This window comes from Schistocerca serialis, chromosome 8, assembly GCF_023864345.2.
Source record: "Schistocerca serialis cubense isolate TAMUIC-IGC-003099 chromosome 8, iqSchSeri2.2, whole genome shotgun sequence".
Taxonomy (NCBI): Eukaryota; Metazoa; Arthropoda; class Insecta; order Orthoptera; family Acrididae; genus Schistocerca; species Schistocerca serialis.
In genome coordinates, this window is record NC_064645.1 from 442861836 (window position 1) to 442888497 (window position 26662).

At 45.7% G+C, this 26662-nt stretch overlaps 1 protein-coding gene across 1 annotated transcript in view; it reads right to left on the bottom strand.

Annotated features, from left to right (window-relative positions):
• LOC126416569 (inactive dipeptidyl peptidase 10-like) overlaps positions 1–23075 on the bottom strand; it is a 391761-nt gene extending 368686 nt beyond the window's left edge. The window contains exon 1 of the mRNA XM_050084317.1: positions 21151–23075. Coding sequence (XP_049940274.1) covers positions 21151–21408 — 258 coding nt within the window. The 5' untranslated portion in view covers positions 21409–23075. The remainder of the gene's footprint in view (positions 1–21150) is intronic.
• Between the last annotated feature and the right edge of the window lie 3587 nt (positions 23076–26662).

Here is a 26662-nt window from a genome sequence, read left to right on the forward strand (position 1 = left end):
TGGTGACAATTAATGACATGAAAATTTTTCATGGAGTGATAAAACATTTTTTCTTCCTTTACCAATACTTGTTGAGATGCAACTATCTTTAATGTTAACACTGTTGTTAAGTTTTGAATCATGTGGCAACTACAGATCTTTCAATTAACTTCTTTTACAATTCGTGTTAAGCAAAACCATATCTGAATATATGCGATTAACTAGCAAATTCATAGGAGATTAAAACAAGAAATATCATAACGTCTTTTTCTCAAAGCGTTTCTCGCTTGACGAGTGTCAGTCAGCAGGAGTTGGTACAACACCTAGAAAGTTTCGAAAACCTAGGACATTTTCCTATACGAAATTTAGTTTTTTTACTTCTTTGTGACTTGCGAAATTTTAGCGAAAACTGTGTATAAATTATTAATTCGTACTATATCAGGCTGTTGAATAAACAATTGTAAGCAATTAAGGATAATCAGTATAGACAAAAAAAGAGTAGAAGCTTTTAAAATGTTGTGCTGCTGAAGAATTTTGAAGATTAGATGAAGAGGGCGAAGAACTAGTGAGGAAGTAGCGAATCGCATTGAAGAGAAAATAATTTTAAGGAAAATCTGAATCCGTCGTAAGGTATAGAGGAAGGGATGAAGGGACTTGTGGAGAGTAAAAATTGTCGAAGGGGATCAAGGACGCAATAAGCAGGTTCAAATGACTTTAGACTTGCACAAGTTAGACTAGCGTGGAGAGGCACATCAAACCAGTCTTCGGACTGATGAGTGAACCAGCAGCGAAATGAAGTTAAGTGGCAGGTTTAAAAATAATAACACATCAAGAGTTATGGCTTTCACTTTGTCAATGATTTAATGTCCATTTGTTCTCTGGAGTAATGTGCTTGCTATGATAATTATTAAATAGTTTTTTAAAACAGTTTAAGAGTAATAAGTTTTTGGAATTTCTTTTTAAGAGATATATATGAAAGAAAATTTCTATGAAATGGCAGTACGAAAGCCGTCGTTATGGCATTTCACGTGACGAAAACCATTAACGAAATATACTCGGTACATAAACCGCGTCAGATTAAAATCTAGCTTTATTGATTTCCAGGTAATAAAAATGTAAGTGACAGTTCATTCGCAGTAAACCTCTCTACATTCACATAGGCGCTAGTTACCGCTCAAGTGTCGGACCATTTCCAGTCTCGGAAAACTCTACGGATATTATAAATGAAAAGAAATGAAACTGAGTGAATGATGAGATTTACATGAATCACCCAACGAATGTGCTGCTTACATAAATCGTTGAAGACCCAAGGGAATAGTTTCAAACACTAAGGATGTGCTGTAAGGTTTTCCTATGCCGCGTATAAATACTGATAAGTCAAAATATGTATTCATTGCACAGTATTTATTACGTAAACACAACCCACTAAAGCATTTCACAGTAACAATATACAGTGGACATGTTTTCGCACTGTTGTCAAAAATGTCTATTGTTCCCCTATTGTTCGAGATGCGACTGTGAGGTGGAAACGCGAAGAAACAACTGCAGGCCGCGGTGGCCGAGCGGTTCTAGGCGCTTCAGTCCACGCGAAGGAACAACTACAGCTAAACCAAGAGCAGACGGGCCTCACAGACTGACGAACCGGGCACGTCGAGCACTGAGGAGGGTGGCTGTAAAAACTAGAAAGAAATCAACGAAAGGACTCTTGGCAGCTCCAACTAGCATAATGACTTTGTGGAGGAAGTTAAAACGAATGGGGTACAACGGTCGAACAGCTCCTCATTAGCCCCACATTTCTGTAGTCGCTAAGCGAAGCTTAAGGCGGTGTAAAGAGCGACGACATTGCACAGTGGATGACTGGAATCGAGTGATTTCGAGCGGTGAATCGCGTTATACACTGTGCGAATACGATGGAAGGATTTAGATTTGACATGTGCTTGGAGAAAGTTACCTACTGTCATATGTAATACCAATAGTGAAGTATAGGGGACGTAGTGTTACGATATGTGGGGTGTTTTCGTACACTCATGCTCATAAATTAAGGATAATGCCGATGCATGCTGAAACAACGCTCTGGTGGGCGGTTTGCGGTTTTAAATCACCTCGGGGTATGACCATGCGGTGCATTTGACCTGCTTTCGTCGCACAGTGGCGCTGGCAGCAGTCCACATACGCAGAGGTGTGTTGGTGCATCTCAGAGTACGGTGCAGCGAGTAAGTGTGCAGACGTTTTCAGACGTGATAATGGTGACTGTGTGTTCAAAATGGCTCAAAGAACACATATTGATGACGTTATGACGGGTAGAATACTAGGACGACTGGAGGCTGGTCAAACACAGCAGGTCGTAGCATGGGCCCTATGTGTGCCACAAAGTGTGATCTCAAGATTATGGCAACGATTCCAGCAGACAGGAGACGTGTCCAGGCGCTACAGTACGGGACGTCCACAGTGTACAATACCACAAGAAGACCGATGTCTCACCATCAGTGCCAGCAGACTGCCACGGAGTATTGCAGGTAGCCTTGCTCGGGACCTTACCTGGAACAGTTGTCTCCAGACACACAGTCTACAGAAGACTGACGAGACATGGTTTATTCGCCCGGAGACCTGCACGGTGCATTCCACTGACCCCTGGTCGTAGGAGAGCCCGTAGAACCTGGTGTCAAGAACACAGTACATGGTCATTGGAACAGTGGTCCCAGGTTATGTTCACGGACGAGCCCAGGTATAGTCTGAATAGTGATTCTCGCCGGGTTTTCATCTGGCGTGAACCAGAAACCAGATACCAACCCCTTAATGTCCTTGAAAGGGACCTGTATGGAGGTCATGGTTTGATGGTGTGGGCTGGGATTATGAGTGGTGCAAGTACACCCCAGCATGCCTTTGACAGAGGAACTGTAACAGGTCAGGTGTTTCGGCACGTCAATTTGCAACAGTATGTCCGCCTTTTCAGGAATGCAGTAGGTCCCACTTTCCTCCTGATGGATGATAACGCACGGCCCGATCGAGCTGCCATCGTGGAGGAGTACCTTGAAACAGGAGATATCAGGCGAATGGAGTGGCCTGCCTGTTCTCCAGATCTAAACCCCGTCGAGCACGACTGGGATGCTCTCGGTCGACGTATCGCTGCACGTCTTCAAACCCCTAGGACACTTCAGGAACTCCGACAGGCACTGGTGCAAGAATGAGAGGCTATACCCCAGCAGCTGCTCGACCACCTGATCCAGAGTATGCGAACCCGTTGTTGCGGCGTATGTACGTGTGCATGGTGATCATATCCCATATTGATGTCGGGGTACATGCGCAGGAAACAGTGGCGTTTTCTAGCACATATGTTTCGGAACAGTTTTCTCAACTTAGCACCAATATCGTGGACTTACAGACCTGTGTCGTGTGTGTTCCCTATGTGCCTATGCTATTAGCGCCAGTTTTGTTTAGTGCCACGTTGTGTGGCACCACATTCTGCAATTAACCTTAATTTATGAGTATGAGTGTAGTTGAGTGTGGTCCCCTTATTGCACTTAAGACAACTATAAGAGCGCGAGGATATGAACACATTCTACAGCATTGTGTGTTGCGTACAGTAGAGGAACAGTTCGGAGACGATGGTTGTTGGTATCTGAATCCCGTCATAAAGTAGATCTGTAAGGCAGTGATCTGTGAGCGTTGGTAACATTCCTGAAATGCGTTGGCCTGTCCAGAGTACCGGCGCGAACGCAATGGTACACCTTTGCGGTCAATTAGCACGTATACTTCAGTACAGACCCCAGCGCCCATACCACTGCCTTCTCTGGTTTCAGATCTTGAGGAAGAATAGACCGTCATTTCTCAACAGACCTTACTGATGAAGGTGTGACACAAAGTCAGATAGAAGGCTAGCGACCTCTCTAGTAATTATGCGTAGATACGTTGTTAAGCTGGCTAGCTCGCATAAAAAGTCATATAGCAGGTGAAGAATGACTTTATTCATCACAAAGTGACGCGTTTCGAAATTACTTCCATCTACAGAATCATAAAACAGAAATATAGCCGGCCGCGGTGGCCGAGCGGTTCCAGGCGCTCAGTCCGGAACCGCGCGACTGCTACGGTCGCAGGTTCGAATCCTGCCTCGGGCATGGATGTATGTGATGTCCTTAGGTTAGTTAGGTTTGAGTACTTCTAAGTTCTAGGGGACTGATGACCACAGATGTTAAGTCCCATAGTGCTCAGAGCCATTTGAACCATTTGAACCAGAAATATAACAAATAAATTGGTACACAAAAACACGTGACTTTTTTGATAGTAGTAACTAAGCAACATAAAACAAAAGTGCAAACAGTCCTTTCCTACCTGCCCAGATGTAAAGGTAGCACAAGGATAACAGCGTTACCACATGTACTCATAACGGCAATGATGACTTCATTGTTGAACGCCCTATACTTATCACCATGACAACCACCATGTGTTCGTGACATGTTGACGCTTTGTAGTTTGTCATCACATGTTAGAAACACATGTGGTAACACTCTCGTTCTTGTGCTACCTTTGCACTTGGGTGAATAGGAATGGACTGTTTCCATTTTTGTTTAATGTTGGCTAGTTATTACTAACTAAAAAGTTAGTAATTTTTGTATACCAGTATTTTTGTTAATTTTTATTTTAGGGCTCTGAAGATGGAAATAATTTCGAAACGCGTCACTTTGTGATCAATAAACTCATTCTTCTGTATGACTTTTTCCGCGACCTAGCCAGCTTAACGACAAATCTACACATAAATACCTTACTGAAACTGTCCACAGTAATGTTCAAGCCGAAATAAGGCGGAGGGTTGGCACACCACACATTAATACCCACTAACAGGGGTACGGATATTTTTGGTGAGATAGCGTCCGCCAGCTGAGGACACTTCTGGTACCTCTGTGATTTATCCCCTTTCCTATCACAATCGTGAATAATGCGCAGGAAGAACGACTGTTAGTAAAGATTCCACGGGAGATCGAATATCTCTGACTTTCCTGTCGTGATAATTTTGTGAGATATATGTGGGAGGAAGTAATAAGTTGACTGACTTTTCTTGGAACGTGCGATCTCGGAATTTCTGGAGTAAACCTCTCCGTCGTAATGCACAACGACTCTCTTGCAGAATCTGCCACTGGAGTTTGCTGAGCATTTCCGTAACGCTCCCGCCCTTACTCAACGATTCAGTTATGAAATGCATCGCTCTTAGTTGGATATTCTCTGTGTTCTCTATTGATCTTACTTGGTAAGGGTCGCAGACCGACGAGCAAAATTCAAGAACTGCTCTAACGAGAATTTCGTAAGCTACCTCGGTCTTGGGTGAATTACATTTCCTTAGGATTAGTCAAGTAAATCTGATTGGTACCTGCTTTTCCTACAACTTTTTTTATGCCATCGATCCACTTGATGTCGCCCTAGACAGCCATTTCTAAGTACGAGGTTTGTCCGAAAATACGTATAAAAGTTGAATAATAACTTTATTTTACAATTATTCAGGTATTACAATAAGGTCTCCTTCAAAGTACTCGCCCTGAGACGCGATACACTTCTGCCAACGCCATTTCCACTGTTGATAAAATTGCTGAAAGTCTTCAGTTGTGATGATGTTCAGTTGCCGTGTCGTTTCCGCCTTGATGGCTTCCACGTCTCCCAAGTGCCGCCGTCGAAGCACCATTTTGCATTTCGGGAACATGAAGAAGTCACACGGGGATAAATCGGGTGAATAAGGCGGGTGGTCTGTCACGGTGATTGAGCTTCGGGCCAAAAGCTCGCACACAACGAGCGACGTGTGAGCGGGCGCATTGTCGTGATGAAGGATCCACCTGCCCCCTTTTGCCAATTTCGGTCGAACTCGGGCCACACGAGCTCTGAGACGTGTCAGAACTTCAACGTAAAAATTTCCGTTCACTCTCTGACCGAGAAGGACAATTTCCTTGTGAACAATGCCCCTAGAATCAAAACAATCAACATTGTCTTCACATTGGACCTTGATTTTCGCGACTTTTTTGTTCTCGGTTCTCCTGCTTTGAGATTTGAGCTCCACATCGAATTCGTAAAACTAGGACTCGTCTCCGGTGATGACTCGGTTGAGAAAGTCCCCTCGTTCCTCTGTTTCCAACCAATCCTCACAGCATTCAACCCTCTTTGCTTTCTGTTCTGGCGTCAAGAGCTTCGGTACAATTTTCGCATACAATTTCTTCATTTCAAGTTTTTGTGTCAGGATTTCGTGAACGATTGTTTTGGGGATTGACAGCTCGTCAGCAATCATTCTGACCGTCAATCTACGGTCTTTAAGAACACGAGCCCGAATTCGTTCAACATTTGCATCGGAACTCGATGTCGACGGGCGTCCTGGGCGAGGGTCATCGTTCACTTCTTCTCCTCCATCCCGGAACCTTTTTAACCACTTGTTCACGGTTGGTTCCTTCAGAGAATTTTCTCCGTAAACCTGTTTCAAACACTCAAAAATGTCACGGCCATTCTTGCCTAGCTTTGCAAGAAACTTGATGTTGACGCGCTGTTCCTCAATCAGAGAGAGCTCCGTGCCGACGGCAGGTGAAAAAGGGTAACTGTCAACAAGCTGCCGCACACTCCCACCTTCACGCAGAGTGCTCTGACTCGAACTAAGCATTGATGGGATTGATAACAGCAGTAGTCCCACCTGGCGGTGACTGCAATTTGTAACATAAGGTTATTATTCAACTTTTATACGTATTTTCCGGACAAACCTCGTAGAGGGTGACAATTATTGAACTATATAAAAAACGTAAATTAGTTACAAACTACGACTCGCATACGCTTTATTCAACATGTAATCGTCACTACAGATATTCGGATTTAGGTTATGACAAGTTCGATATGCGTGCCATCACTGGCCATGATGTGGCGCCGACGAATAGCGAAATTCTGCATGACATCGATGCTGTAGATAAACTCCTGAATCGCTGTATTCAGCTCAGCATTGGTTTTGGGGTTATTGCTGTACGCCTTGTCTTTAACATAGCCCCACAAAAAGGTGTCGCATGTGTTCAGATCCGGAGAATGTGGTAGCCAATCGAGGCCCAAGGCAGTGGTCTCTGGGTACCCCAGAGCCAGAGTGCGGTCCTCAAAGTGCTCCTCCAGGACACCAAACACTCTCCTGCTTCGATGGGGTCGAGCTCCGTCTTGCAAGAACAACATCGTATCGAAATCGAGGTCACTTTGGATAATGGGGGTGAAATCATCTTCCAAAACCTTCACGTACCGTTCGGTAGTCACCGTGCCGTCAAGGAATATAACACTGATTATTACTTGAGTGGACATTGCACACCACACAGTCACCTGATGAGGGTGAAGAGACCTCCAGATCGCGAAATGTGGATTCTCAGATCGCCAAATGCACCAGTTTTGCTTATTGACGAACCCATCCAAAGGAAAGTCGGCTTCGTCGCTAAAGCAAACCATATTCACATCAAAGTCCTGTTCGTCAGTTCTGTAGACAATAGTGTTCGCGAAACACAACCGCTATTCCTTGGGGCTTAATGGCTGATGGGTTTGAATTTTGCATGGGAAGAGATGCAACAATTTATCGATGTTGATTCCCTCTTGTTGCGCAGCTCGTCTGATCGATTTTCTGGAGCTGGTTTGAAACACAGCGCACGTCTTCTCAATGTTTCAGGCGTTTTCATCCATTCTGGGTACACGACATTGCCAACAGTGTCATGATGAACACTACCCGTTCTCTCAAAGTTGCGAATAAAATTTTTGATTGTTAGCACACTTGGACCGGTTGTCTTCAGCTTGAACTCGGCAGCAAACTTCATTTAAGCCGCAGTTGGGCTGTTATTGCTAGCATAATAGGCCTCCACAAGCGCAGAACGCTCAGACACGCTGTACCGTGACATTTTCACGTGCAAATGACCGACGACAACATGGCGCGTACACCTGCGTATACTAATTCCCATCATGCCTCGCGGGCAACAGTAAAGTTTGAACGTCCTAACGCAAACCGTTGAGAAGCTACGACGATTTAATTTCATATAGTTCAATAATTGTCATCTTTTATTCTGTGGTTGTTGCGAATTTCACTGACTAATAATCGCCTGTAATGCAATCTAGCAGTAATGCGTCCATTTTTTCATAATGCTTTTACGTCGGCACAAGCAGCAGTAGAAGGTATATATTTTATGAATAAAGTCATTCGACTACTGGATTTAGTTTTTTGTATTTTTGTTTACAATATGTACACTACTGGCCATTAAAATTGCTACACCAAGAATAAATGCAGATAATAAACGGGTATTAATTGGGCAATTATATTATACTAGAACTGACATGTGATTACATTTTGGAAACAGTACCCAGAACAACCACCTCAGGTCGTAATAACGGCCTTGATACGCCTGCGCATGAGTCAAACAGAGCTTGGATGGCGTGTACAGGTACAGCTGCCCATGCAGCTTCAACACGATACCACAGTTCATCAAGAGTAGTGACTGGCGTATTGTGACGAGCCAGTTACTCGGCCACCATTGACCAGACGTTTTCAATTAGTGAGACATCTGGAGAATGTGCTGGCCAGGGCAGCAGTCGAACATTTTCTGTATCCAGAAAGGCCCGTACACGACCTGCAACATGCAGTCGTGCATTATCCTGCTGAAATGTAGGGTTTCGCAAAGAATCGAATGAAGGGTAGAGCCACGGGTCGTAATACATATGAAATGTAACGTCCACTGTTCAAAGTGTCGTCAATGCGAACAAGAGGTGACCGAGACGGGTAACCAATGGCACCCCATACCATCATGCTGGGTGATACGCCAGTATGGCGATGGCGAATACACGCTTCCAATGTGCGTTCTCCACGATGTCGCCAAACACGGATGCGACCATCAGAACTTGGATTCGTCCGTTTTGCCACTCGTGCACCCAGGTTCGTCGCTGAGTACACCATCGCAGGCGCTCCTGTCTGTGATGCAGCGTCAAGGGTAACCGCTGCCATGGTCTCCGAGCTGATAGTCCATGCTGCTGCAAACGTCGTTGAACTGTTCGTGCAGATGGTTGTCGTCTTGCAAACGTCCCCATCTGCTGACTCAGGGATCGAGACGTGGCTGCACGATCCGTTACAGCGATGTGGATAAGATGCCTGTCATCTCGACTGCTAGTGATACGAGGCCGTTGGGATCCAGCATGGCGTTCCGTATTACCCTCCTGAACCCACTGATTCCATATTCTGCTAACAGTCATTGGATCTTGATCAACGCGAGCAGCAATGTCGCGCGATACGATAAATCGCAATCGCGATAGTCTACAATCCGACCTTTATCAAAGTCGGAAACGTGATGGTACGCATTTCTCATCCTTACACGAGGCATCACAATAACGTTTCACCGCGCAACGCCGCGTCAACTGCTGTTTGTAAATGAGAAATCGGTTGGAAACTTTCCTCATGTCAGCACGTTGTAGGTGTCGCCACCGGCGCCAACCTTGTGTGAATGCTCTGAAAAGCTAATCATTTGCATATCATAGCATCTTCTTCCTGTGGGTTAAGTTTCGCGTCTGTAGCACGTCTTCTTCGTGGTGTAGCAATTTTAATGGCCAGTAGTGCATTTCGGAGCGAAAGCTCCATTATCAGGAGTTTCAGCATTCACTTGAGGATTTCCGTCTTGAACCGGCGACTTAGTCGTACCTGAGGTATATTCTTCTCATATATAAAAGTAAACTCATGGTTTAAAAAACAAACAAAATATACAGTGTGGTTCACAAGTCATATTACAAGTTTCTCGCGGTTGTAGACAGCACTTAGTAGATTGAGTTTTGGGAAGGAACGATGCACGCAAATGTGCCGTTTGCATATAAAATAAGTTTGAAGATAGGATCACTTTCAAGTCTACGACTTCACGGTATGCATACAGACGGAATAATTTGCAGTCGTCAGTCCCTATTTTAATTATTTTTCTACAACAGTGGCTGCGAGAAACATTCACATTCGCACTCACAAGTAGGAGTTCTGACTGTGTCTTCCACGGACGCGCCGTACTGTCTACTTTGAAGAGGATGTCACGTGTCACAAAGAAGAGGACCCGAGGACGAGCGCTCGAAACATTTCCCAGTCCATGGGCTCGTGTAAAGCACACAGGTCAGACTTCATTGTATCCGCTGTGTGCGTGCCGTGAAACAGAAGAATTGAAATTAATTCGATTTTCAAGCTAATTTTATATCCAGATCATATATTTCGGGAGATAGGTTCCTTATCCAAACATGATCTACTAAGTCCCTCTAGGAAGGACTAAGTTACCTAGAAACCTGTAATAATAATTGTCGACCATTCTGTATAACAACAATAACATCTCTCAGGTGCGACTGTTTCACTAGTTCAAGATGGACACCTTGATGTAAATGGTGTAAATCCTGATGGTGGGGTTTTCGCGCAGAAATACGTATCAGTCATAAAAATCCAAAAACCGAACTACAGACAGACAAAGGACTTTTATTCATAAGATATTTACTGATCTTTCTGAGTATTTGCGTGCAGTTCGTTACATTTACACTCCTGGAAATGGAAAAAAGAACACATTGACACCGGTGTGTCAGACCCACCATACTTGCTCCGGACACTGCGAGAGGGCTGTACAAGCAATGATCACACGCACGGCACAGCGGACACACCAGGAACCGCGGTGTTGGCCGTCGAATGGCGCTAGCTGCGCAGCATTTGTGCACCGCCGCCGTCAGTGTCAGCCAGTTTGCCGTGGCTTACGGAGCTCCATCGCAGTCTTTAACACTGGTAGCATGCCGCGACAGCGTGGACGTGAACCGTATGTGCAGTTGACGGACTTTGAGCGAGGGCGTATAGTGGGCATGCGGGAGGCCGGGTGGACGTACCGCCAAATTGCTCAACACATGGGGCGTGAGGTCTCCACAGTACATCGATGTTGTGGCCAGTGGTCGGCGGAAGGTGCACGTGCCCGTCGACCTGGGACCGGACCGCAGCGACGCACGGATGCACGCCAAGACCGTAGGATCCTACGCAGTGCCGTAGGGGACCGCACCACCACTTCCCAGCAAATTAGGGACACTGTTGCTCCTGGGGTATCGGCGAGGACCATTCGCAACCGTCTCCATGAAGCTGGGCTACGGTCCCGCACACCGTTAGGCCGTCTTCCGCTCACGCCCCAACATCGTGCAGCCCGCCTCCAGTGGTGTCGCGACAGGCGTGAATGGAGGGACGAATGGAGACGTGTCGTCTTCAGCGATGAGAGTCGCTTCTGCCTTGGTGCCAATGATGGTCGTATGCGTGTTTGGCGCCGTGCAGGTGAGCGCCACAATCCAGGACTGCATACGACCGAGGCACACAGGGCCAACACCCGGCATCATGGTGTGGGGAGCGATCTCCTACACTGGCCGTACACCACTGGTGATCGTCGAGGGGACACTGAATAGTGCACGGTACATCCAAACCGTCATCGAACCCATCGTTCTACCATTCCTAGACCGGCAAGGGAACTTGCTATTCCAACAGGACAATGCACGTCCGCATGTATCCCGTGCCACCCAACGTGCTCTAGAAGGTGTAAGTCAACTACCCTGGCCAGCAAGATCTTCGGATCTGTCCCCCATTGAGCATGTTTGGGACTGGATGAAGCGTCGTCTCACGCGGTCTGTACGTCCAGCACGAACGCTGGTCCAACTGAGGCGCCAGGTGGAAATGGCATGGCAAGCCGTTCCACAGGACTACATCCAGCATCTCTACGATCGTCTCCATGGGAGAATAGCAGCCTGCATTGCTGCGAAAGGTGGATATACACTGTACTAGTGCCGACATTGTGCATGCTCTGTTGCCTGTGTCTATGTGCCTGTGGTTCTGTCAGTGTGATCATGTGATGTATCTGACCCCAGGAATGTGTCAATAAAGTTTCCCCTTCCTGGGACAATGAATTCACGGTGTTCTTATTTCAATTTCCAGGAGTGTATTTACGATGAGGGTCAACTGCCAATGCCAGCACGAAGCAGGGAACAATTTTCTGTTGGTTTGAACTTCTTATGTAGAACAGCACCGTCACGGAATTTTGAACATTTAGCACATCATTCATATACAGCGCGTTTTAAAAAAAGTAACACATATGCCCAAAGGAAGTAGTGTTGGTCAAAACGAAAACAAGTTCCAAGAAATTTATGTGCGGAAACCAGTACCTGTTGGGATGTTGGGCGACTGTCCTCTCACTCCCATTTGTCTGCTACATAGAACGAGACACCATGAGCAGTGCTGCATGTGTTTACCACGCATCCTGAAACATCCTTCGTTCGCCCTTCTTCGCAGTGAGTCACATGCTCTTCAAATACACCTGGATACATTTAGTTTGCGTCACATGCATTGATCAAACACTCCTATAACTACACATTGTCGATTTGTTGATGGGTTGGGCATGCACGAATATCTTTAAATGACCCCATAGCCAGGGAGCCAACGGATTCAACTTGGGGCAGACAAGGAGGTCTTGCAACCGCACTTCTCCGCCAATCTATTGCCCACGAAACGGTGCAGTGCTCCTTCGAGCATAAAGCACAGTCACTGTCTTTCTGCACCATCAGTGTCCCGAAGATTACAATCATTCAGACATTTGCACTGAATAGCAACAATAAGACGATCTACCCCGAAGAATACTACACATTATCTGTCGCAGGTAACACGGCCGATATCTCGACAGGTAGTGATTTCTAGACTTATAATTACGAGGACTGTTCTTCTGTTTCTGAGCAATATTACCTTCCGTAGGAGTGCGTGACATTTTTAAACATCCTCTACAATGAAAACAGTAACGACCCTATAACACTGCCTTGGGCTAGTTTTGGAATGTACACATTAATACTATATGCTGCATTCCCGGGTTGCAAGAAAAACTCGTCTTTACCTTCCGGAACTCAGCAACCAAATGGCAGAGCCAGGAAGTGCAAAACATTTTCTCTGTGGATCAAAGGGAGGCGGTAGACATTGGCCAATCGGCGGACACCTGGTTTCTCGTTACACCTATTCCACAAAAGACGTATAGCATATTGAAACTGAGGACAGTTTCTTATACACACATCGAAAAAACTTTTGCATCACCTCGGTTCCGAGAATTCCGGAACCTGAACAGAAAATTGGAATAGAGATCTACATAAACATCATTTCCGCCCTTTTTATTGCTCATGAAAACCACACATTACATATTGTACCACCATACAACGAGACCTTCAGAGGTGGTGGTCCAAATTGCTGTACAGACTGGTACCTCTAATACCCAGTAGCACGTCCTCTTGCATTGATGCATGCCTGTATTCGTTGTGGCATACTATCCGCAAGTTCATCAAGGCCCTGTTGGTCGGGATTGTCCCACTCCTCAACAGCGATTCGGCGTAGATCCCTCAGAGTAGTTGGTGGGTCATGTCGTCCATCTGTCCCAGGCATGTTCGATAGGGTTCATGTCTGGAATACACGCTAGCCACTCTAGTCGAGCGATATTGTTATCCTGAAGGAAGTCATCATGTGCACGATGGGGGCGCGAATTGGCGTCCATGAAGACGAATGCCTCGCCAATACGCTGCCGATATAGTTGCACTATCGGTCGGAGGATGGCATTCACGTATCGTGCAGCCGTTACGGCGCCTTCCATGACCATCAGCGGCGTACGTCGGCCCCACATAATGCCACCCCAAAACAGCAGGGAACCTCCACCTTATTGCATTCGCTAGACGGTGTGTGTAAGGCGTTCAGCCTGACCGAGTTGCCTTCAAACACGTCTCCGGCGATTTTCTGGTTGAAGGCATAAGCGACACTCATCGGTGAAGAGAACGTCTTGCCAATCCTGAGCGGTCCACTCGACATGTTGTTGGGCCCATCTGTACCGCACTGCATGGTGTCGTGGTTGCAAATATGGACTTCGTCATGGGCGTCGGGAGTCTACTGCGCACAGTTTGAGCCGTAACACGAAGTCCTGTGGCTGCACGAAAAGCATTATTCAACATGGTGGCGTTGCTGTCAGGGTTCCTCCGAGCCATAATCCGTAGGTAGCGGTCATCCACTGCAGTAGTAGTGCAGTAGTAGCCCTTGGACGGCCTGAGCGAGGCATGTCATGGACAGTTCCTGTCCTTCTGTATCTCCTCCATGTCCGGACAACATCGCTTCGGTTCACTCCGAGACGCCTGGACACTTCCCTCATTGAGAGCCCTTCCTGGCACAAAGTAACAATGTGGACGCGATCGAACCTTCTTGGTGCAATGACTGGAACTGATCGGCTGTCGGATCCCCTCCGTCTAAACAGTGGACCACTGATTGCAATCCCCCGCTCGGACGCAAATCAGCCTTGACCGCTGTATTTGCATGGGAGAGGGAAGCTCGCCGTTAACCCGGCGGTCGCTGAAGACACTGACCGCCTCTGGATCGCACTGTGGTCCCCACAACAATCAAACCAGTGCTGAAATTATAGAAAGAGCATAAGCGGCAAAGACCCTGACACAATATCACGACAGGTCGCAGGGTATGTAGTATTCCAAAGGTGTAGGAGACGATGCATTTTGGCCACGTAAATCCATCTAGAGACGTGATTCGCTGCCTGAAAGGCCATTAACAATACCCTCAGTATTTGCATAGGATATAGAAACATGTGACAAATATGTGTACATGTGACATTGGTACACCAGACCGTATCACACTTAAGTACCCCACCTACGAAGATTTGCGGTCACTAGTAATAGGCACTGGTACACTGATACAGTTAAAGATGGAGACAAATGAGACCTGGTGAACGAAGTAGCAGATAAGGTATCTGGGACGGAGCTTAGAAAATATTTAAAAATAAATGCGCTGTTAAGAGGATATCCAATTTCAAGTGAATACTGTGAGTGAATGAATATCACTGGGGATTCACCGAAACCGGAATTAATTCCTTCAAAAAGGAGGACCGGAAACAGTGGACGTATGACGAGCAACTCTGGAGCTATATTAGAAGCAGCAGAACGAATGTATGACGGATGTGGGTCTCCCAATAAGAGCAGGCTGCGGGGGGATGGGAGTGGGTGGGGTGAGGGGTTGGTGTGGCGGATCTGATAGGTTCCATTGATTGACTCCACTGCGTCAGTGGACAACAGATAGGTCATCTGTGGTCCGATCTCATGCCAGCCACGCGGTGGTTTCAAGACTGTCTGGAGGTAGTACAGGTTTCCTATAACTCCGGTTCTAGAGATTTAGGTTGTTGTCACCAGAAATCGGGAAATCACTTGCATAGGTGTAAGTTATGGTAACTTAGGTCACGGATATATAATTCCGAAACAGGTGTTTCCTGAAGAATATATTTTCTTAAATGTAATGTGTCCCAGTGGTTGAGATTGGGAACTGCCAGTAAATCATCTGCTCCGATGGTAATGTAGATAATTAACAAATGTTATATCGTAGTTTAAGAGTTTTGGGTGTTTTCCCGTTTTTTAAAAAAAATATTTGTTCCATCTGCTCCAAGAAGAGAGTTTAAGAAACCTATATCAGTGCAAGTAAACTACGCTACTCCAACAAATGACGTCAAGTGAGCGTCTATCTTTATTTCCTTTGTATTTTTAGAGTCAAGGTAGCGGGAGTTGAAATTGTAAGCAATAATAAGTAAAATATAAGTAAATACGATATCTCTCAGAACCAAACCGAAATGGGAGTAATGAAAGTGAGAACTCAAGAAAGATGAATTTGTGTTAAGGACAGCGTAAGGCAGGGTTAAAAATTATTACAACTGTTGTTCAAGTTTTACGCCGAAGAAGCGATCAAAGAGGCGAAGGAAAATTTCGGAAGAAAAATAAAAGTGCACGGCGAATAGAGATTAATGTTTAGGTTCGCGGACGACGTAGCACTTTGGCCGTATGTAAATACTTAGGGGACTTGTTGCACGAATAGATAGCACAGTATATGGTTTAAGATAAACAAATACACTACCAGCCGTACCCAGAGACCCCAACGTAATGCAGAAAGGACCCCTAAATGTCAGGAGAGACGAACCTGTTTAGCCGGCCGCGCTGGCCGAGCGGTTCTAGGCGCTACAGTCTGGACGACGTAGCACTTTGGCCATATGTAAATACTTAGGGGACTTGTTGCACGAATAGATAGCACAGTATATGGTTTAAGAATAAACAAATACACTACCAGCCGTACCCAGAGACCCCAACGTAATGCAGAAAGGACCCCTAAATGTCAGGAGAGACGAACCTGTTTAGCCGGCCGCGCTGGCCGAGCGGTTCTAGGCGCTACAGTCTGGAACCGCGCGACCGCTACGTCGCAGGTTCGAATCCTGCCTCGGGCATGGGTGTGTGTGATGTCCTTAGGTTAGTTAGGTTTAAGTCCTAGGGGACTCATGACCTCAGAAGTTAAGTCCCATAGTGCTCAGAGCCATTTTTTGAACCTGCGACCGTAGCAGTCGCGCGGTTCCAGACTAGCGCCTGGAACCGCTCGTCCACCCCGGCCGGCTGTTTAGGTTCGCGGACGACATATCACTTCTGGCCGGATGTAAATACTTGGGGGACCTGTTGCCCGAATAGATAGATCTCTTGGCACAGAATACGCCTTAAGAATAAACAAATACACTACCTGACGTACACAGAGTTTCCAGCAAGGCAGAAAGGACCACTAAATGTCAGAAGAGACGAATCCGCCAGTATAAAAGCAACGTGAGGAATATACCAGAAGTAGAATGCCACAGCTGAATAAAATTTCTTCGCTAAAAGAATTGATTTAAAATAAGACAAAAAACTAAATTTATGTATACAAATAGTTACATATCTAGTATTAAGGATTAGTATGATACGGCTAGTGCTAAAGTGCGGAAGTTACATATGGATGTCGAAAGTGGAAACAGTTGAAAGATTAAGAGGATTGTTCAACAGCCAGTGGACGGATGCATGTTGACATAACAAGAAGGAACATTAAATCAAACATATCGATAACAGAAAAGACAGGAGTTCAGGTCGTTACCATCACGAAACTGAAACTGAGACTGGCTGAGAATATTGCGAAACGAAATTATGGGAGAGAGACGGGGAAGGATTAAGCAGCTGGTACAGCGCAGCATGCTGCGCACTTATCTTGCGAGGCTGGAAGGTGAGTCAGACCTGGATCGAACCCGCGCGGGGGTTAACGACCCCGTGTATGCACCTGCCGGCCTGGTGTGATATTTAGGAAGTTCCCCACGCTCCTTTACGCAGATTCTGAGTTCGTCTCTAATTTACGCCTGAGAAAACATCATACACAAACAGAATTTGATCACGCACAGAACAAAGTTTACACAGTTCAGAGACAGGGTTATTATTATGTAAATTGAAGGGGAAGGGAGGAGGAAGGAAAGGAAAGACAGGGAAATAATGATGTCAGCTGCATCGAGACTTGTACGGAATCAGCGGCGACGATTGGAAATGTGTGCTAGAGCGGGATTCGAAGCTGGGATTTCTCGTTTACTAGGTAGTTACGTTAACCACTGTTCCATCCGGACACAGAATTTATCACAAATCTGCGGACTATCTCGGCACGCTCCTCGGACAACTAACATTCCCCCCTAGCGCCACCTGTCCGCTGTTCCCATACATGTCCTCCATGCTCGATCATTTTATACTCCCAGAGGTCTAACGTAAATGTGCATCCACAATGAAGGTTGTAGGTTCATTGACTGTCGAGGTGAATCATTTGTATGAATACATGGTGTCAGTCCTTCTGGACCTGTCTGAAACAACAGACACCACGCAGGAATTGTAATTATCGCCGGCCGCTGTGGCCGAGCGGTTCTAGGCGCTTCAGTCCGGAACCGCGCTGCTGCTACGGTCGCAGGTTCGAATCCTGCCTCGGGCATGGATGTGTGTGATATCCTTAGGTTAGTTAGGTTTAAGTAGTTCTAAGTTTAGGGGACTGATGACCTCAGATGTTAAGTATCATAGTGCTTAGAACCATTTGAACCATTTGCAATTATTATGCATGCCGCAACCTTATGTGCAGATGCATATTTATGTTCGACCTCCAGCAGGAATCTAAAATTATCGAGCATAGAGGGCATGGAAGGGGGCAACGGATAGGTGGCTCTGGGTGGGAAGGGGAGTTGCCTGGGGAGCGAGCCGACCGAGATAGTTCGCGTTTTTACGACAAACGCTTTGTCCGGGTGGCGCAGTGCTTAACGAAACTGCTTAGTATGGAGGAGATCCCGGGTTACAGTTCTGCTCCAAAACTCATTTCCCTCGTCACAGCTAATGCTGCACAAAGTCTCGATGCAGCTTACTTCGTTAGGTCTTTCCCATTCATTTCCTTTCCTCCACTTGCCCCTTAAATGAACATAATAAATATCACAGCTGCAGATCCCGCTTAATGCCTGTTCTTTCGGATATATATGTATTTATTTAAAAGCGATCGGTTTCGGTGGTCCACTCCACCATCATCAGGCTGCTCTATTCGCAATTAGTGGTCTTATAACCAACTGTTGATTGGTTGGTTGATTGGTTGGTTGATTGGTGATTTGGGGGAGGGGACCAAACAATGAGGTCATCAGTCCCATCAGATTAGGTTCAAATGGTTCAAATGGCTCTGAGAACTATGGGACTTAACATATGAGGTCGTCAGTCCCCTAGAACTTAGAATTACTTAAACCTAACTAACCTAAGGACATCACACACACTCATGCCCCAGGCAGGATTCGACACTGCGACCGTAGCGGTCGCGCGGTTCCAGACTGAAGCACCTAGAACCGCTCGGCCACAACGGCCGGTCATCAGGTTATGGAAGGATGTGGAAGAACGTCGGACGTACCCTTTCAAAGGAACCATCCCGCCATTTGTCTGAAGCGATCTAGGAAAATCACCGAAAACCTAAATCATGATGGTCGGACTCGAGTTTGAACCGTCGTCTTCCCGAATGCGAGTCCAGTGTAAACCAACTGTACACAAGGCCATAAAATGGAATTAAAATCGGCGCCCACAGATCTTCTCAACCATGATGTTACCAATAGAACTCATGAACCAACTTAACTTTTTATGACATTGTATACAGTTGGTTATACAAACACTACTTACCGACAGAGGGGCGGAATGACTGTGGAGTGGAGCACCGATATCGTTTTTTTAAATAAATAGATATAAAGTAGGTTGTTTAGCAAAATAGTAAAGGACATAATACGTTTGTCTGTGTGGCCATCTTCCGCACCAGCTGTTAACATCTGTTATTATAGGGCCGGCCGGAGTGGCCGTGCGGTTCTAGGCGCTACAGTCTGGAACAGCGTGACCGCTACGGTCGCAGGTTCGAATCCTGCCTCGGGCATGGATGTGTGTGATGTCCTTAGATTGGTTAGGTTTAAGTAGTTCTAAGTTCTAGGGGACTGATGACCTCAGAAATTAAGTCCCATAGTGCTCAGAGCCATTTGAACAATTTGTTATTATAGGTAATCTGTCTTGAGCGGACTGCAATGTAATCTTTTTAATTACACTGCAGTCAGCTCAAGACAGAAAACCTATAATAACAGATAGTAAAGAACAGGCTGGAAAAGGTCGCGCAGGTTGTTGTATCGCAGGAGCAGTGGAGTTTTACTGCTAGGAAAAGCTGCGTTGGTAACATATTTTGTGTATGCCAGATGTGTGAGAAGATGATCGCAAAAAATCAAGATATCCATTTGGTGAAACTTCCTGGTAGATTAAAACTGTGTGCCAGACCGAGACTCGAACTCGAGTTCGAGTCTCGATCCGGCACACAGTTTTAATCCGCCAGGAAGTATCATATCAACTCACACTCCGCTGCAGAGTGAAAAATCTCATTCTGGATCTATCCACTTGGTGTTTATTGATTCTGTGATTCTGTGGCAAGGAGATTACTGTACACAGAACTGGATAAGGTTGGAATGGATGGTGTGTTAATAGAACTGTTAAAAAGGATGTACCACCACCATGAGGCACTTGTGGAGGCTGGTTGTAAGACATCGGAGAGTTTTAAACAAGTAAAGGATTAACGCGAGGATGTTCTATGTCACCAACCTTAATTAAGTTGTATTTACAGGTTGTTCTTGGTTGTTGTAATAGATAGTGCATAAGTTAGCGTGTGAAAGTACAGCATCAACGTTTACATCGGATACTTATGACCAATGGGGAGTAACAGTCAATGCGGATAAAACAGAATATCTTGTTGGAAATGAACAAAGTGAGGATTTGGATTTTTAGTTTGGCCGGTTAAGAAATGTGTAAGTGTTCAAGTATTTGGGTTCAAAATCGGTAAGACTGAAGAGTGTGACGTGGACATATTCCAAAGGACAAGTCGAGTGAGCGTGGCTATTAGATCATTAACAACTTTTGGAGTCGGCACATATCCAGACGAAGAAAGACGGTAGTGCTGCGTCTGTGGTTGAATGCGATCTGATATATGGGTCAGAGTATTAGACACTGAGCGAGAGACAAAGGGAGAAAATCGAGGCTTGGGAATGAATGGGTTACGGTGAAATATGAGAGAGACTCCCTTGGATAGACTGAGGAATGTACATGTAGGAATGGAGATAAATGCCTGGAACCAGTCACAGATAGTATTGATGCTCCTGCACTGAGCTGGAATGGACATGTCTGACGGATGGAAGAACAACAGTGTCGGCTCAGCTGATCTCCATCAGGGAGAAGAAGCCGAGGGGAGCCGAGGGCCGGCCGGAGTGGCCGAGCGGTTCTAGGCGCTTCAGTCTGGAACCGCGCGACTGCTACGGTCGCAGGTTCGAATCCTGCCTCGGGCATGGATGTGTGTGATGTCCTTAGGTAAGTTAGGTTTAAGTAGTTCTAAGTTCTAGGGGACTGATGACCTCAGATGTTAAGTCCCATAGTGCTCAGAGCCATTTGAACCATTTGGAGCCGAGGGCAACGTCGAGGGGAACTACAGCCAGAGCCGTCGAAAGGATAGGTCTATCGGGAGAACATTGGCAGGATGGAAGTTTGTGACATTAGAGAACAGGCAACTGCTGATAAGTGGAAAAACCTGCTAAAGTAAAGTAAGATACAAATACACGGCTGACGGCGTTATCATTTCTTCCCAATTTTTCATCAACTGTTGACCCATATCCACTGGGGTTGACGATGGATGTACGAAAAAAGAAGAAGATGAACTTAGCAGTGAGTTCTGATCAGTCGCCTGTCGAGTTTAAAAGTAAGAGCGAGATGTGACGACGACGCACCCGCGGCCGGACTGACCTGCGTGGGACTGATGACGGTGACGACCTTCTTGACGGCCGAGCTACGTCGCGGCGGCGGCGACCGGATGACGAGTCGACGGCGCGGCGTCTCCTGCTGCTGCTGCTGGAGCTCGTGGTCCTGGTCGTGGTCGTGGTCGTCGGATGTGCCCAGCGTCAGGGTCGTGCCCGCCACCATCGACAGCGTCTCCTCCGAGTCGCCGCAGCCCTCCTGGTCGGGGTCATCGTAAGGGTCGTGGTCCTCGCAGCGGGCGGACATGGCTGGCGGACACAGAGGCTGCCGCTCGTACGGGCAGCTGGTCGAGGGGAGGCGAAGCGGACCGATGGCTAGCCGGGGTCTGGGCACGGTCCTACCCTCGCGCTTTCACCGCGTCTACGCTCGCTGCACTGTGGCTGCGAGCTCGGTATTCGGAATGGAAGGGTCAGAGGGGCCCAAGCTGAAGCCGCCTCAGCTCACCTTGATGGACGACGGGTCTAGTGGGTGCCCCGCGCAGTAAAGCTATCGGTATTCGCTGGTTTATTGGGGGCAATTACTGAAACTCAAAGGATCAGTGATAATTGAAATCTCAGGCGTATCACTGACCAAAACGAAATACAGTAGGGAGGAATGATGATTCCAGTTTTCCAACTAAGATTATTCGACGAGAACTAAGTCCCGTGGAGAACGGACGCACTGTAATAGTGGTCCAGGCTGGTGCCGACAGAATTGGGACTCCGCAGAGTTACGCAGTGGGCTGTCCGGTCTGGTGCAGTACGGTTCCAGGGCAAAAGGACACAGCGGCTGCGTGCCAACTGGAGCAATGCCACCCGCACTCTCCAGAAGCGCACGCCAATTTATTTCCGTGCGTATTCAGCCCGCGAAATTACCAGTTTCGAGGCTTCGGGAACTGTCTGCATCTAACAAAGAACGAAAATACTCGCGGACTAAGATTGAGCTTTCTTCACGAACCAAACGAGGACTAGATTTTATACACACTCCTCCAGAACTACACGAATAACTTACTACTGAAGAGCCAAACGGCCGCTTAGAATAACCGCACAACCGGTCCTTCTGTCCACGATGGATACACCTCTATGTTTCTTACAGTGACCGATCCACGGGTGCGACGGCGGAGTTACCAACTATTTGAAATATTTTTTTCTGTCTTTTACTTTTTTCGCAAGTTCCGCCCAATCCAAAGTGAAGCAAGGAGCAATCTCCGCTTTTCTAAAGAAATACGACGGATTCGACAGGGAGTTTCAAATCCCTATACATTTAGCTACATTCGAAATATAAATGTTGGTTATTTAGTTGTGGTAAACAAACAAAATCAGGAGCGAGACTAGTTAAACTCAACTAGACAACATTTTAATACTTGTAAAAGAACGAAAGTTACTTTGTGAACGGTTTTAGTTTGCCTTAAGGCAACAGGTCATATAGGGCTTTATTGCATGTAAACACTTCCTTCATTAACGAAGATCACTAACATCGAGTACTTTTACTGTTTTCAGAAGCAGTGAGCTATGCCATGAATAAATACGATGCCTACTACTTCTGTAGCAGTGCAGCGTGTCACTCTACCGGAAAGTTCGGCAATGCCGCTACAAGTGGCATATAAATTAGCTGCTACATAGGGATTACGATGCGATCTCAGGTGCCCGACAACCAAGAGAATGTGCGTTTTTAACCGACCCACCCCTTTCCGTAACAGTATTTTCCGCGTGATTTCCCTCACTGTTACAGATTGATTCAGAAGCGGCGTCGACTAAGTGCGCGAATGAGGCAGACGCAACGCAGAAACGAGTCACTTATACCGTGAGTCACATCTGTCAGAGGTCGAAGGCAATCGGCCTACGCACCGAGGGATTCAGAATGCAGACCTACAAACGCGGGAACGACAGGCCGCGCGCCTCACATACAACAGACGCAACCTGCGCAGCGCTAAAGCCGCGACCCTACTGCCGGCTGAAGCTATACGGTCGGGGCAATGGGCGTAGCCCGCTGTCGCTCTCGCTCCCCTCGCTGGCGAATCCACACGAACCACGCCGGAAGTAGCCGAGACCCGAGTCGGCTGCGGCGGATAAGGCACAACACCTGTTGCCGTCACAAAAGCAGCTTTCTCTCAGCTACAGAAGTACGTTTTTCCAGGCGCCACATTGTTCCCTCGCACAAAAACGCTCGCTTTGTCAGGACGACGTTGAACAGATCGGCTTCGGCCAAGTTGTGAACGACATTCGGTACAATGGTTTAGTGGAGCCGTACTGGAGTCATTCTGCTGTTAAATTGGTTCGAGACACCATAAGGTCGCTGGTCCGATGCAAGAGAAACTAAAATTACTACAAACGGAACAAGTACTATACTCTGCATCGGAGTTTGCGCTATCTTTTAAGTTAAGTATTAAAGCCGTGAGCCGGGCCGCATATAGAACACAGGACTATATCTACATCTACATACTTACCCAGAAAACTACTGTGAATCGCATGGCAGAGGCTTCCGACACCATATGCAGCTCCAGAGAAATGACTTCTTAAACGCAACTGTACCTGCTGTTTTTAGTCTAACTTTTATTTTTGTGGAGTCAGCCTCGTACCTAACATCCACAGGACAATCAACATTTACTTATTCATTCCAATGAAAGTTTCCAATGAAAGTTTATTTTTATTCCAGTTACGAATCAGAAAAATATTCATAAATCACATTATTTATTTCGGTCCGTAAACACACTTTCAGACCTGAGTATAGACAGTATGCACATCATATCTTGTCGGCAAATGTAAAAACGCTACAATCTCATATATTAAACGAGGTTCATTGTATTCTTACAAAATTTAATAGCCGGCGGGGGTGGCCCAGCGGTTGTAGGCGCTACAGTCTGGAACCGCGCGATCGCTACGGTCGCAGGTTCGAATCCTGCCTCGGGCATGGATGTGTGTGATATCCTTAGGTTAGTTAGGTTTAAGTAGTTCTAAGTCTAGGGGACTGATGACCTCCGATGTTAAGACCCATAGTGCTTAGAGCCATCTGAACGATTTAGTAAGTTATAACAAGACTTAGTCACGTCATACAATTGGTCTGTCAGTTGCTGACTGGGGATTAGTGACATCCAATTGATACTGATTATGAATTGTCAATTATGCTAAATATCATCATCATCATCCTCATCTTCATTTGCATCTTCATTTCCAGCTATTGGCCAAATTGCCTGCTCTGTTGTCAACGATTATTATTGAGGGCATTTCATTTTGGGCCTATGAGGATTCCTTCTTCTTCTCGGTCTGTATCTCAAAAGTTGTTTCGTCATTCTTTCTTCTGGCATTTTTCTCACATGGTCGTCCAATAAGTCTCTGTATTTCTCTGCTGTGTTGTTTATCGCTTCAACATTCAGTTCCCTAATTTGCTTATTCCTAATCCGGTAGTGGCATGTGCAAGCTTTCGCTGTTGGAAATATTTCAACTGCACGTCCTTTACTGTTATTCCTCCTTGAGAGGACCCAGGTTTCACTACCCTACTTTATTTTTATTTTCTAGCTCTTCCTTTAAGGCTTTATTAATAATACCACAGCCGGCCGGGGTAGCCGAGCGGTTCTAGGCGCTACAGTCTGGAACCGCGGGACCGCTACGGTCGCAGGTTCGAATCCTGCCTCGGGCATGGATGTGTGTGATGTCCTTAGGCTAGTTAGGATTAAGTAGTTGTAAGTTCTAGGGGACTGATGACCTCAGCAGTTAAGTCCCATAGTGCTCAGAGCCATTTGAACCATTGAAAATTTGATAATACATTCATGGAGTTTAGTAAGCTTCTTTAGAGAATTGGCATGCCTTTACAACTACGCACGTGGTATCTAAATTTTGTAAGAATGTGACGACGCTTGTGTGGCTAATAACTGTGACTGTACCATTCTTACACATGTCAACTCGAACGATTAGCACACTGTGCGTGCTCAGATCTAAAGACGGTCATTATAGGCTGAAGCTAGTAATCTGATTTATGCGTACTTTTGTGATCTGTAACTGGAATAGAAATACATAAACTCAGTTTCCTGGAAGCTATATTTTTAAAAAATATGTTGATTGTTTACTTCATATATGTACGATTGTCTTATCTTCAGGTACTGTTGGGTATGCTTCATAAAGCGACTGTCGTAAGTATTATAAATGTCCTTCGATTCGCTTGGACATAGAGAGCAGAGGATATTTGACATGAATTATCCAAATGTGTGTCAGTCGCATTACAGGCGCCTCTCCTGACGGGAGGACAGCTACAAGATTTACAGCAATCGATCCAGACTGCATGCCCAGCGGGTACCTCAAGATAAGAGAATACTGTATTGACAATTGTATGACCTGGAAGGAGTTGGTTTTCATTAGAATAAATTGGTCTGATTTTGTCTTTGTTGTCCTCTGTGCAGGAATGACACATAGGGGGTGAAGAATAAATCTAGATTCTTCAGTTCATACTGGTTCTCGAACTTTGTAAGTAGGTTGACATGGGATTATTGACGTCTATCGTCATAAGTATCCCAATTAAGCTTTCTAAACATCTCCATGACACTCTCCCGTGAGTCTTAAAAGCCTGTGACCATTCATTCCGACCTTTGAATACATTTAGTATCCTCTTTTAATTCTATTTCGTATGGGTCCACACAACTGAGATTCTAAGATGTGACACATAAGCGTTTTGCAAGTAGTGTCCTTCGTAGATTGACTGCATTTTCCCCGTATCCTCCCAATGACCCTATGTAACCACTCCATTTCAGAATAAATTTCTTTTATTTCCGTCTATCATCACAAAGAAACTTTTGGCCTCAGACAACCCATTTCGCTCAACGGCGACCATCTTCAGATCTGCAGAAGAAGGGGAAAAACCAAGTACAAGTAGTGGAGAGTCTACATCTTAAAACAATAAATAGTGCCCTTATGAAAAGTATTACTTTCATACAAGCGCTTAAAACAGGGCGAGACATAACTGTTTTCAAACAATTCCTAACAATATGAAGCCATAGTAGCATCGTCAAAAATACACAGAAAATCAGATGAGCATTGTCGCACATAATTAAAACATGGTGAAAATAGGCCACGGTGACGGTAGGGTCACTCTACAAACGGCTTCCTGTTCATAACAAGATAAGGTACAATGGCCACAAAAATATGTTTGTCTCGTAAGCTCCTTAGTCATCGCTACTGCAGGCCTATACATATTCGAGAATTACACAAAATGCAATTAAAAGAACACGTACAAGTAGATATAAACTTTTCTATGAGATTGACGTGTATTAGTTTTTAAAGAAATGAAGTTAAATACTTTAAAAACAGAAATAAAGTTAAATTTTAAAATTATTAAAAAGAAATAGATAAGTATTTCATTTATCTCGCTACAAATTGTTACGCCCAGTAGTTTGTACCAGGCGACTAATGCCAATAGTGACTCATTGATATTGCAGTTATAGGACACTACTTTTACGAACTTTGAAAATATACATAATTTCACGTTTCCTAATATTGCAAACAAGGTGCCAGTTTCGGCACCATTTTAAAAT